This window comes from Echinops telfairi, unplaced genomic scaffold (genome assembly GCF_000313985.2).
Source record: "Echinops telfairi isolate 266 unplaced genomic scaffold, ASM31398v2 ScPeMD7_2291;HRSCAF=2852, whole genome shotgun sequence".
Taxonomy (NCBI): Eukaryota; Metazoa; Chordata; class Mammalia; order Afrosoricida; family Tenrecidae; genus Echinops; species Echinops telfairi.
Window position 1 is genome coordinate 8,210,743 of NW_022106189.1, and position 14,054 is coordinate 8,224,796.

Here is a 14,054-nt window from a genome sequence, read left to right on the forward strand (position 1 = left end):
ATATCTTTCATCAATTCTAGAAAATTCCCTATTATAAGAGGAGGGTATTGAAATGAAAAAAGGGGGGAGGGGGTATTCACTTAAGGGTTTTAAAACAATTATAAAAACCAGATGTCTTTGGCGCTCCAGAAAGTCAACAAACAAAATGCCTTGAGCATAATTTTTTTTTAAACCATTGTCATGGCCTTAGCTCTTCACAAGTGTGCATTTGCTTTGACTACCTTTCATCTGAAGAGATGACAACGCCATGGCTTTGATTGTGTTTTGTCTTCAGGATTGTACTGGTACATCTCCTGCTACAATTCTTCCAAGAAATGTTTCTTGATCTTGTTGAAATTTCCATTGAAAACTCTGTTCTGTGCAGCTGATCTGGATGCAAAAACTTGATACCCATCAAGCAGAAAATTAGCTCAACTTTTTTAGTCAGAATTATGTAACTTGAACCAATTGAGATGTCTGTGGTTGGCTATTGTTCTCTTGTTATTTGTGGATCCTCTTCAATTAGCACATGAGCAAGATTGTTTCCTTGCAAATGATGTGAATCCTCTGACACTATAGGCTTCAACATTGTCTTCCAAGATATCCATTTGTAAACTGCTGATTTCTTTTTTAATTTATTTTTATTTTTTTATTAACATTTTATTAGGGGCTCATACAACTGTTATCCCAATCCATACACACATCAATTGTGTAAAGCGCATTTGTACATCGTTTCTCAAAACATTTTCTTTCCTTTTAACCCCCGACATTAGGTCCTCATTTTTCCCCTCCCTCCCCGCTCCCCCCTCCCTCATGAGCCCTTGATAGTTTATAAATGGGTATTTTGTCATATCTTGCCCTGTCCGACGTCTCCCTTCACCCACTTTTCGGCTGTCTGTCTCCCAGGGAGGAGGTCACACACAGTTCCATGTAATCGGTTCCCTCACCCCATAAACTTTTCATAAAGCAACAATGATTTCACTATTCTTTCTCCCTCACTTCACTATAAATTTGATGTTTGTTTTTGCTGCAATTTCAGCAGAATTCATGTTGCTGTGATAAGAATTTTTTGTTAAATTGATGTCTTATTCTTCTTAGTGCTTTAAACTAGATCTTGTTCAGACATAACAAGTTAATATGAGTGTATTTTGATGTAAAATGTTTTGAAATCCATGCATAGTTTCTTTGTTATATGCAAAAATAAACAACAAATGTATAGTAAAGCTGGGACGAAAGAATAGTGAAATCATTGTTCTTATATGAAAAGTCTATGAAACTCAGAAAGGGGGTGGGGTAGATTTTACTACCAGCAAGAGCAGAGCCAGAAGATCCCTAGGTTTCTTTTTTTTTTTTTTCCCCTAGGTTCCTTTGGACCCCGAGATGAGAAGTATGTCACTAGAGGAGTGACAGAGGAGAGCAGCAGCCCAACCAGGAGTCAGAGCTTGAGACAGAGCAGTGGGCTTCCCAGCTGTCAGAGCATATAGAGCCGAGTGCTTGGGGACAGGAAGCGGGCTTGTGGAATGGGGTACCTCTGGGCACCTAATCAGGGGAACCAGGGTTTTGCTGATCCATGGAGCTGAAGTTGAGTGTCTTTTGGTTGCGGCTTACAATGAAGTGGCATGTCTTTGGGCATCTATTACAGCCCTAAAAGAGTTTTGTAACATTGCCCAAACAGGGCAGAGGCCAGACCAAGAGGCTGAGGACCAGAGAGAGAGGCCTGCCTTTGGGCACAACCAATTGAAAAACTATATCCTGACTATTTGTTACCTGTTAACTCCCCTAATAAGCCCCATAATCATGAGCACTGTAAGTTCCAGGTGGTCATGGTAATAAATTATTGAACCCAGCAAAGAAGTACAGTGCAGAGGAAAGTAGAGTGCCATGGGAGGAATACTAGTGTCAGAATAGGGTTTGAAATAATGGATGGTGGAGGCATATGTGACTTCTAGTTTGTCCCAACCATCCTCGGACATCCATGCTATCATTTCTTCAGGATTGAATACATTGTTAATTTTTAACATAAAAACTTAATCTTTCGACAGCAGTGGCACTTAATTGGGGGATAATTTGTCCTCATCCTACAATACAAAGAGCACTCCCCTAAAATGAATTTCCTAGCTCTGCCAAATCATTGACCACGCATCCAATTGTTCGGTGCCATTGTGTTCAACTCAAAGTGGTCCCATGTGACAGAGTGGAACTGCCTTGTAGGGTTTTCTAAGCTTTGCAGGAATGGATCACCATGCCATTTCTTCATTGGAGCCATTGGCTGGGTTCTAACCCATCCTTTCAGTTAGCAGCTAAGTGTATCAGTTTTACATTACCAGGGCTCCCTGTGTTTTATCCAGGCCTTCAAACTGATTAAAAACAGTTCCATAATTTCCGTGGTAAACAAGGGCTCCATAGGTGTTGCTTAACAACCAATCATTGCCTAGGTATTTTGACACCAACAGGAAACACCCTCATTAGCTGCTAACCGCAGGTCAGCAGTTCAAAACTACCTACTGCGCCATAGGAAAAAGATTTCTCCTGTAACGATTTAGTTTCAGTTCAATGTGAGTTGAAACTGAGTCGGTGGCAGAGAGAAAACAAACAGCAATGGCCAGCTCTGTAGCACCGCTTTGTGTGTTGTTCCATAAAACCAAAACAAGCCCACTGCTATCCCATCAATTTTGACTGTGACCCTGCATAGGGAGCAAAAAGCCCAAACTTTCTCCTAAGGAGTGACAGGTGGGTTTGGCCTGTTGACCTTTTGGTTAGCAGCTCCATTTGAAACTCATTGTGCCATCAGGGCCCCTTGATAGTCCTGGCAATGCTGCTGCTCTGCAAAAATCCTGCCACTGTCCTAAAAGCCGATGTGGAAGATGATATGCACCTAGCACAACTGCTTGTTTTCCTCACACTCATGTGCATCCAGTCGATCCTGATTCATCAAGATCCTGTAATACAGAACTACTAATGGGGCATTTTGAGCCTGTTCATCTTTCTCGTGGTGCAGCCAGTGGTTTCAAATGGCTGACACTGAGGTCAGTAGCCCAGAGTTAGTCAAAATATTACAGACATCAGATTTGCTTGCTATTAATGCACACATGCCCCTTGGTTTACAACAGCAATTACGGGACAATTTTCAACAGGTTCAAAAGCTTGGTTTTCTATTTACCTCACCAGTGTTGGAAGAAGCCCTGGTAGCACAGTGGTTAAAACATTCAGCAGCTAACCAAAAGGTCAGCAGTTGAAACCACTTGCTGCCCCAAAGGAGAAAGATGTCGACTGCCTCGTAAAGAAAACCTATGGCGCAGTTCTCCTCTGTCCTACAGGGTCACTATGAGTCCTAACAAACCCAACAGCAAACAACGTTCTGAATGTACTTTCTATTAGCTAGTATTGTTTTATTCTGTCACTGGTTTAGTGACGACAGAAGTCCAATGACTAGGGTATGTATATTTAATATCAGGTATTATCCAGAGTAAATTTTCCTATAGCAGTTTCTTATTAGATATGAACTTTCAGACTTTATGAAAATTCTGAATACTTAGTCCTACATTCAACATTTGATAATAAGCATTAGCAATTTTACTAGAACAAAAAACGTAGGCTTTGATTTTGCTTGCTTTGATTTCCAAAGTCTCTGGAAGTGGCAAATAATTAAGGCCACCGGAGACAGCAGAATCCTTAACCCCTTACAATGCTAGTTAACCCATAAGCTTCCAAAATAAAATAATCATAGTTAGCTATGATTATTTTTGTTAGGTGCCAAGTCAGTGTCAACTCATAATAACCTTTTGCACAACAGAACAAAACAGCAGCTGGTCCTGTGCCATCCTTACAACTGTTCTTGTTTGGGTCCATTGCTGCAGCCATCCATCTAACTCAAGGCCCCTCCATTATACCAAGCATTCTGTTCCACAGGGATAAGGACTGGTCTCTCCAGAGCATGTACTTTGGACTTTGATTAACTGTGATGAGATAATTTTTAAAATCCCTGGGTTATTACTGGAAGAACCGTTTTGTTTTCAAATTAAGTTTTAAATGAAGGGACAACCTTAAAGAGAATCCTGTGTGTGCCAAACTGTCTTATGCTCTGTGTAAGAGCAGTGAGGACTCGCACACTGCGGGCTGAGAAGGGCATGCTCCTTTTGAGGAGTCGAATGCATGTGTCAGCCACAGCTGAGTCAACATGAAGGAAGACGTATGCACTGAGTGGGAAACAAAGGAGGACAAGAAGCCCCCTGAGTTTTACAATGAAATCGACTCAGGAAAGAACAAAGGAAAAAGAAAGAGGGGGCTACCACTGGTCTATCTCAATATACAGTTACAGAACAATTTTACTTGCTACTTATGACAAAGGAAAAGAGCTTTCTCGTATTCAACACTATCGGGTCCTATCAGGTCACTGAGCTGGTACATTACTGAAACATTTTGAGTAGCTGCTGATTGCTAGAAAGGATTTTTATCAGAAATCTAGGTATTGAACCGTGCTTTTCCAATCTTGTTTTTACTCTTCCCTTGTTAACTTTGTCCAATTATATTAACTTGTGTTTGAGAGAAGCATTCATTGATTTTGAACTGAAAATAGGCTTGTGAATGGTAAAGGTATTTTTTGCTTCAGTGTTAAATGCAAGTCTTTTTTGTAACCCTTCAGTTATTCCAGTACCATCATGTGTATACTTCATAAAACTTAGCTCTGAACATATGTACCAGTAACAGTAAACTTGCTGCAACGAGACCTGAGATAGTCTCTGGCTTTCACAATTTTAGTCTTAAGACAATCTTATTTCCTTAGATATATTTTAATATTTAAAAATAAGACAGTAGCCAGTTTTGCTTTTAAGAAGGCTCCCAACAATCCTTCCTCATGGTAATCATGCTCTTGTCTACGAGGCTTGCCCTTGAAAATGGACTGACCTTTTGATCTACCTCTAATGACTAAAACCAACTTGCAATGGAGTTGATTATGACCCTACAGAACATGGAGTAGAACTACCCTCGTGGGTTTCTTAGACTGTTATGTTAAGAGTAGAGAGCCCGTCTTTCTTCTACAGAGTGCCTGGTGGTTTTGAACTGCTTACCTTTCAGATTGCAGCCCAGCACATAACCACTCCACCACCAGGTCTATAATACTGGAAAAACAACAGATATCACTATTGAAAAGAGTTGATCAGTGCTTTCTTCAGCCTTGTCCCTCAATTATTTAGATGGGACCCACTGCCATGTTATGAGATGTTCTATGGGGAGAGGCCCAACTGGTACAAAACAAAGGGAGATCTCCAGTCAACAACCCACATGAAACTGAGGTCTTCAGTCCAATAGCCTGCAATGAATGAACTCCAGCAAAAAGTACGCGTGAACAAGAAAGTAAATCCCCTAGTGGAGCCTTGAAATTACTGCAGCCTCATGAGAGACCTTGAGCCAAAGGACCAACTAAAGTACACGCAGATTCCTAGTTTACAGATTCTGGCATCTAAAATTTGGAATCATTAAAAAATAATTTTTGTTATGCAGCCATAGAAAAAGTTAGAAAGGATAGTGACATGTCACAACTTCATTCCCGACATAAAAATAGTTGATAAAGATCTAGCTTGATTTATGCGTGCAGAAAAGCTATAAATACAATAGGTACATTGTTTAGATGCATCTGGTAGCATCTGAAGAAATGGAATACAAAGAACTGGTCTTCCTTTTCTAAGAGTACCTGCCAACTGTCTTATCCTCTCCAGCCATCATAAAAACAACAGAATTCACTCTCTGATGGATATAAAAAAAGATCAAAATTGATTCTTCATTTGAAATGTGAATTAGATTATAACTAAATCTGAACTTGAATAACTTCCCTTTTAAGTTACTCAATTTTCCTTTTAGTAGGATGAAATAATGTAAAAATTAATAAAAAGATAAAATTCTATCCAGAATCTATGTTGGATTTCCATAATCCAGTCATCATCTTTCATTTTTTCATTCACATTGACACCCAACTTCCTAGATAGTTAATTAAAACACTAGCATTACATGAAAAAATGATGTGTTGGACGACTGTTACTGGGTTACCAAGAGTTGGAATTGGCTCATAGAATGGAGTGGTTTTGCTTTGGCACCAATAAAGCAAACACCCTTGGGTGAGGGACTGCTTGGGTCACTAAGTAAAGATAGAAGACTTTCATAACCAGATCTCACCCATCATCCTCTACATTTCTGTTGTGATGAAAAATAGATTTCCTGGAAGAGGATTTCTTTTCCCTTTGCTTTTCCACCACCAAATAATCACAAGTTTTTCTTCCTGAAATAGTTTTCAATAGCTGACTGACAGCCAAGGGTACCTGCTATAAAGATAAAATTGTATATTTAATATGTGTATAAGGATAACAGTTGTATGAGCCCCTAATAAAATGTTTAAAAAAAAACTGTATAAAACTGTTCTTTGAAGTTGCTCTTGCTGACATTGTTTTGCCCTGTGAGTGTAAATGCATCCTAAATTCTTTTTTAAATATAAACATCAGTCCCTGAGCCTTTTGTCTTGTTAGTTCCAATATGGATTCTGATATCTGCAAGATCTTGGCTGCACACACTCCTGTATTTTCCCTATCTTGTAATTTTTAATTGCTAGACGGCAGATCATTCTTACACTTCGTGATAAGAAATGTCTGCCACTCCACTGTAGCCCATGATATTCTTTCAATTATTTTAAAATAAGCATACCCATGTACTTTTTTTTTGGTAGAGCCTAGCATTTTATTTAGCTCTTCATTAAACAACTGTGGCAATTGAGAACCAGCCATACGTAATAAACCTTCAACCCATGTACTTTGTTTTAAAAAACCCCAAATCCTTCCTGCCTTACTATCACCACCTCCTTCTTTCTTCAGGAAGTGATCCTGACCCCACCCCCCACCAAGTGCTCACAAATTAAAAAAAAAAAAATACTGCTGCACCAAGCCAGATTCTCAAGATTGTCAATGAAAAGGAGGGACTCTCTCTGAATGGTGCAGGTCATTAGCATACTAACAGAAGTGCAGGGAAACTGCCTTTAGCAAAAGCCATGGCTTACAGGCTATGCCAAGAATGCTCTGGTTTAAGCAGGCACTCACTGCTCCAACCTAGAGAAACAGCTCGCTTCTCTTTCCCTCACCAGGTAGGCAAAGAAGGGATTGCACACTGTTTTTAATTGCAGGTTTATATAAACCCACAACTTAGGAGCATTACTTTGTAGGCCTATAATCTACACTAGAACACACAGTGCTGCATTTAGGCAGTAGGCCAGCTGAGGAAAGTCAGAATGTAAGGAGGATATCTCGGTAGCAGCCCCAGCATTTAGTACAGCACTTCTGTTGAATACTAATGCCCCACTGCTAAGGAAGAGAAAAATGACTTCTCTCTCAGCATTTTTCCCCCCTTCTTGAAGACAGAATAAAGGAAAACAATGAACTTTTCTGTGGAAATCTCATCTGATGAAGAAATCCAGTCAAAATCAGCCCATGATAGTTATTGCTATCTTCATTCACTTTTTCAACCAAAGATAAATTGATTTCTAACACTTTAAAGTATTGCACTGCCCACTTATGAAGTCTGTATTTTTTCTGAAGACTTGATCAGACATTTTTACTTCCTGAAAATAAATATGTACACATGAAATATTGTGAATGGAGTCTCCATTTGGGAACATTTCTGCTTCTCATAATTTATAAAACATATTTTCATTTCCTTGTAAATAAGAATGGATTTAAAAAAATTTTTCTTGTCCTGTGGAATGGAGTTCAAGTCCATCAAGTAAAAAATAAAGTAAGATCAAACTGTCACGTTGGCTCACAACTCAAATCATTCTTCCAAACTCAAGTGGATGTAGTGCACAAATGTTTAATTTTTAGTATACAATAGTCCCTTTGAGACCTAACAAAGATCACAAAAGCAAAAACATTGGCAGCTCTAGCTAGTACTAAGCCTATAAATTGTTACCATTGTTTATTAAAAATTCACAGTCATTGTCTTGCAGAGTTTGCAGGTGCTAAGAAATCACAACAACAAAACTGCAGAACAAGATGTTACAGGTGCTTTTAAGGTGAAATATAATGCTGTGAAAAAATATGGAAAAATTCCATTTTAAAATCAGAATGATTGACAGTTTAAATGAACACCTGGGCTGCTACTCAGAGCTGCCTGACCTAAATTTTACAGCCAGCAGAAGCATGGAGATAAAAGAGCAGGGCTAGCAGTTCTGGGATGGGGCCTCACTTCCCATCCTGGGCTTTGGTCTTCACATTAATGAAGGTGGACTTTCTTGGACCTTTTATTATCTTACAAAAAGAGTGGGGGTTTCCTTATGTGTCTGTCTAATCAGTCTGATTTAGGACATATTATTCTTAGTAACATGAACAAGAAAGGAGACTCAATTCTGTAATAAGAGAAACTCCACTTTGAGAATTACCCTTGAGATCCCAGTTAATACAATTCACAAAAAGGAAGCATCCTTCTTACACAGCTAAAGCATAAAAACCATCAGAATTGGGTATTTAGGAAGTTCTAATATCTGTTACATGAAACAACAAAAAGCTGTCAAAAAGTCGATTCTGACTCATAGCAACCATTTAGGACCGAGAACTGCCCTTGTGGGTTTGAGACTATGAATCTTTATGAGAGAACAAAGGCTAACCCTCTGAGCAGCTGGTGGATTAGAACTGCTGACCTTGTAACAATCTGACATCAGATGCTAGTAAATCAACATTCAAATCTCTTTTGTGTTGTGAAATGTAGAAATTCCTTTCCTTTTTGGCCTCTAATTTCCTCTAATTTTGGGTTATCTTATACTGAATTCCACCAGACATGACAACATAGGAACATGGATATTTTCTTTAATGCAAATCTTATGTTTAAGACATATTCTGCTTTCAGAATTGCAGTTAAGGATATAGAGTTAATACTTAGCTATTATATTTTCTATGTTTGTAACTTCCACAAGATGACTGAAAGTCATGTTCTTGCTATGACTAGGGATTTCACTGTAGAAGCTCTGGTGGGGTCATGGTTGTGCATTAAGCTGCTAACCACAAGTTTGAAAATGCTAGCAGCAACTAGGGAGAAAGATAGGGGTTTCTACTCTAGTATAATCTCAGAACCCCCTGGGGAAGTTCTACCCTGTCCTACAATGTTGCTTGAGTCAGAATGGACTTGGTGGCAGTGCGTAAACTAGTTTTCCCACTGACCTCACAAAACAATGATAAAAAACCTCTTGCTTGTGAGTTGCTTTCAACTCTTTAACAATCCTACAGGACCTTTTCATTATCAACTGAGTGGCACAAGGGCTTCCTTTAAAGAGTACATGCTGCAAATATACATTACTTATCTGTATATATGGCAATTAGCATTACACAGGTAGAAAATGTTTAGAATTTATTGGTTTAATTATCTTTCTTCCCTATAGTATACTGACAAATATTTAAAAGATGAAATCTAATTATCATCTGGAGGTTCCCAGGTGGCACAAATGCTTGGCAGAACCCAAAAGGTTGTAGGCCAAGTCTCCTGGAGATACTTTGGAAGAAGTCTTGGCTATCCATATCTAGGGGGGAAAAATCAGCCTTTGACAACTCAATTTGGCAGTTCTACTAAGACACACATGGGGTTGCCATGAGTTGGAACTAATGTCAATTGTTTTAAAAAATATAATCAGTACATATGGCTCTTGATTGGATCAACTCTGGCAACATTATTATCTACCTATGGTTCAACAGTGGCATAATATATGCCCAGCTACTAACCAAAAGGTTGGTGGTTTAAGTCCACCAGCTGCTCCTTGACAGATGTAGCAGTTAGCTTCTGTAAAAATTATAGCCTGAAGAAAAAAAATTATAGCCTGGTGAACCATATGCAGTTATTCTACTTTGTCCTATAGGGCTACCAAGTAGAAATTAACGAGATGGCAGTGGGTTTTCATTTGGTAGAGTTTATAGTTCAATGAAGACATACTTGAGTTTAAGATTCACTTAGCTTTTATCTAGTTCTTAGCCTACAGATAATACTGTTCCTAAATTGTTAAGTGTGTCCTCGCAACATGACGATATGCCATTGTGATGTCATATTTTGCATCCTGCTTAAATCCTGAGAAAATACCACTCTATATACTCTTAGTTCAAGAGAAATTGAACCTCTTCAGATAAGTTTGCATTTTCTATTGTAAAAAACAAAAAGTTTCATTTGTTTTAGCTGTCAGAAAACTTACAAGCAAATTTGTTGTCCAAGTTTAACTTGAGTTGTCTGAAACCATGTACTTTTGTGCTAATTTAACTTTAATGTCTTCATTAAAGGCTGTGTATACTTGAAGTCAATTCAAGCCCTTTAAAAAGGTAGAATTTTCAAAAGTGAAAATACAATTACAAGTGACTATAGGTACTGTATTTAAGCATACTGTATTTTTTCTACCACAGAGATTAAAGGTGGGTTCAACAGTTATTTAGAGTAGATACAATTCTACATAGAAAACATGCTAATTTTCCTTTCATAATTAAGAAAAAAATCAGCTGCTATTATAACTTTTTAATGATGCCATTCAAAGGTTGGTTTGGGTAAATTACATATTAGAAAGCCTATTCAACATAGATACCAAAAGAACTTAGCTACCAAAACTGGCTCTGGAATTAGTTCACTGAATACTACATTCATTGTCTTTTTACTTTTTCAAGTTACATTTAAAAATGGAGGGAATTACATTTTTAAGGAAACAAAAATAAGCTGTGGATATACTATGTGTAGGCTTTCATATTTCCTGGGTATTATATACTTTAAAAAATGTGATGTAAGAAACACATTTTGAGGGGCATTTTGTATATGTCATATTTAAAGGTCATAATTTTCACTAATCTGAGAGAATATATCAATGTAATATTTAAAAGAATATAATCCAGTTAAACTCATTGAGAATCTACTATCAAAAATATAGAAAACATGGCATGTCTATTAGTTATAGTTTAAAACACCAATTCTTTGCCACACATAGCTTAAGATCCCAAATCTCAGTGCTATAAATAACATGACTGAAGGGCATGTCACGATTATATATTAATGCAAGATTTGCGTTGTAATTTAGAGCAATAAATACTACACAGTGAAAACTTTATAACAAAAATACAATAAAAGGAAACAAAAAGCTTATATACACATTATCAATGTCTTTACAATAAATTATAGTTTACAGTTTCATCACAGCATATTTGTATTCAAGGCTGCTAATGTGAACAATGAAAGAAATCTGTCTTGTCGGTCTTAATCTTGATTTAATAAAATTTGTAAAGTATCAAATGATATTAAAATTCTAAAAAACACAATGAGTTTTTATATATCATGTTTATAAATTATCATTTTATATACCATAAAAAACAAGGTCAAAATGCCATTAAAAAAAAAGTCTGTCCTAAGTAAGGAGCAATCTAAAGGAAGATAAGGTTTTTAATTTTATTTTTTTAAAGTAATTTCCCATTAACTCTCATATGAGCCTTGGCTACCATATGCCATGAAATCAACAAAGGGAGCTACACAATCTTTCTCAAAACCTAATAGCAACTCAGATCTAAAGATGATGAAATTGCTAACAAACAGTATTATGAGCCTCCCTCCAAGTGAATGGGATGCATTTTTACTTACTGAGATCACCTGGCTGTGTCACCAGATGTGACCAAATTTGGGAAATTTCAAAAGCTTGACATTTTTATATTTTTTAAGCTTCTAGCTATAACTGGCAATTGTACACGCACCCCAGCGTTAAGATTTTCAGTGTAAGAAACTAAAAATGAAAGATGACGAAAGGTAATAAATCCTATCATCGATTTCTCGTAGAAGATAATGATCAACAGCCTAGTAATTAAAAGGCAACATTATAGGAATTTGTCAAGAAAAAAGACATACATAAATATAACTCTGGGTCTTAAGTGGTACTTCTCATAATAACTATATATAATTTGACAAATTCAAGAACAAATGCCTATACTGAAATATGCATTGGCCACTTGAATTTATGTAAGAAACTGAAATAGTAAGATTTTAACTTGATATGGTCAAGTTGGTTCTGACTCAAAATGAGCATATGTACAACAGAAGGGACACTGCTTGGTCCGGCACCATCCTCACAATTGTCACGTGAGCCCATTATTGCAGCCACTGTTGTCAGTCCATCTCATTGAAGGTTTTCCTTTTTAATTGAGCCTATTTTACAAGCATTATGTCCTTCTTTAGGAACTAGTCCTTCCTAATAGCATGCAAAATTATTGGCCTGTAATACAAAATTAAGAAAACAAAATAAATTTGAAACGTAAGGAAAATCTTAAGTTTACTGTGGATCAAAACACTTAGAGAATTAATCAAGAGCAGTATTCCTGGTGTTGAAACTAGCAGGCAGCTTCAGAGCCTGGCTCCACACAACCACTCGCCTCCTGAAACACTATTTAACTAGTGATTTGTTTTTAAGACACCAAGCAATAGATGATTCTTTTCACTGCATGGACTAAGCTTCTTGGTTGGTTTAACATATAGACTGCCTGAGCTAATACAAACTTCACCATTACAATAGGCTGTTAATGGTAAATGAAGGTCTTCCTTTTAGATTTCTCCCATCAAGGAGAAAAGGGATGGCTGTTGGAAATAGGTGCTCTGTAGGCTGCATATACACATACTAATTAATGTCATCTTTAGAAGATTAGAAATCGATAGATATGGATGCTTGTGCAGAATCTTCTCGTCCCCGGACATAAATCTCACAGGGAATCTCTTCCATGACTCTGTCTTCCAGGGCCTGTTCAGGACACTCATGTGCCTGTTTGAAAGTGTAGCTACTTTTTTTGAAGGTGCTGTTAAATGTTTTCATTGGTTGTGGTTGTGCAAAATCGTTTCGGAAAGGAAGTTCCATGGAACTGAGGTTGGTCCTGCTTTGTTTGACACTCGATGCTTGCGATCCACAGTGATGGTCGTGGATACACCGGGAGGCAGTGGAGGAGCGCCGCATCTTCTGGTAGTTGTCCAGCTCTTCTGACAAGTCAGCCAGGTCCGCAGATATCTCTTTGTCCCGCAGGGAAAACAGCTCATAATGAGGAGGATCAAACACTTCTTGAAACCCAGTTTTATTAAAAGCAGTTTTGCAAGCCATGACCTTTTTGCGAGGCTGTTTCACTTGTACGAAAATAGAAATAATGAGAAGGACCAAGACAACCCCCGATGTAATGCCGATAATTGTTCCATGGGTTTTAGTGATCTGTTCAAATAGTCCTGCTTTTTTCTTCTCTGTGGAAAGAAAGAAAGAAACACTGAAAATCCATTAACACAAGTCCTGTCACAAACGTGTAAGGTATTTTGGGTCAAATCCACTTAAGATGATGCAATTTAAAACAAGAGTTTTTAAGTCAAATGGTCAAATGGTTAAAACAACCAATGGTAACATCCCTAGATAAAATAGAAAAATGTAAAGGACATAGTTATTTCACTGAGAGGCATAAACCTACTGCCATCAAGTCAATTCCAATTTAGTAATCCTACAGGACAGAGGAGAACTTCACTCAGGTATATTATCATGTTCCACTGTTGTTGAATGACAATCTTCCTGTCAAGTACTCAAGATGACATCATCAGATTACATTATCTGGTTGAACTGCTGGTTACTTCTGAAACAATGATTGACAACTAGCTTAGAGACATATAGGAATTTCACGAAATGAAAATATGCAGTTTCTAGAGTGGGTCTACTTTTGTACTGTAATGTTGAATCCATTTTTAGCAACGAATCCATTTTTTTTATTAAATAGCATTTCCATATTTTTAAGAGAAAACTTCTAAAATTTTTAAAGTATATTACGAACTAAAACTAAGTTTATTTACAAATGACTAGCTTAACAATAAAAAAGTAAAATAACATGAAATAGCATGTGCACTTCTGAACTACTTAAAAAATTTGTAAACCAAAAATGCTTTAGTAGAAAACAATTGTTTTCTTGACTTTGATCAACATCCCTGAGAAGGCCTTTGTTCCACTTAAAAAGAACCTTCTTATGTCTCCATTTATGCCAAAACAATTAAACGAAGCATAGTTGTTACAGAAAAAGACATTA

The 14,054-nt window shown here is 37.3% G+C and overlaps 1 protein-coding gene across 1 annotated transcript in view; it reads right to left on the bottom strand.

Moving 5' to 3' along the window:
- Positions 1-12,269: 12,269 nt before the first annotated feature.
- NETO2 (neuropilin and tolloid like 2) overlaps positions 12,270-14,054 on the bottom strand; it is a 71,631-nt gene continuing 69,846 nt past the window's right edge. Inside the window, exon 9 of the mRNA XM_030886575.2 lies at positions 12,270-13,233. Within this exon, the coding sequence (XP_030742435.2) occupies positions 12,653-13,233 (581 nt within the window). The 3' untranslated portion in view covers positions 12,270-12,652. The remainder of the gene's footprint in view (positions 13,234-14,054) is intronic.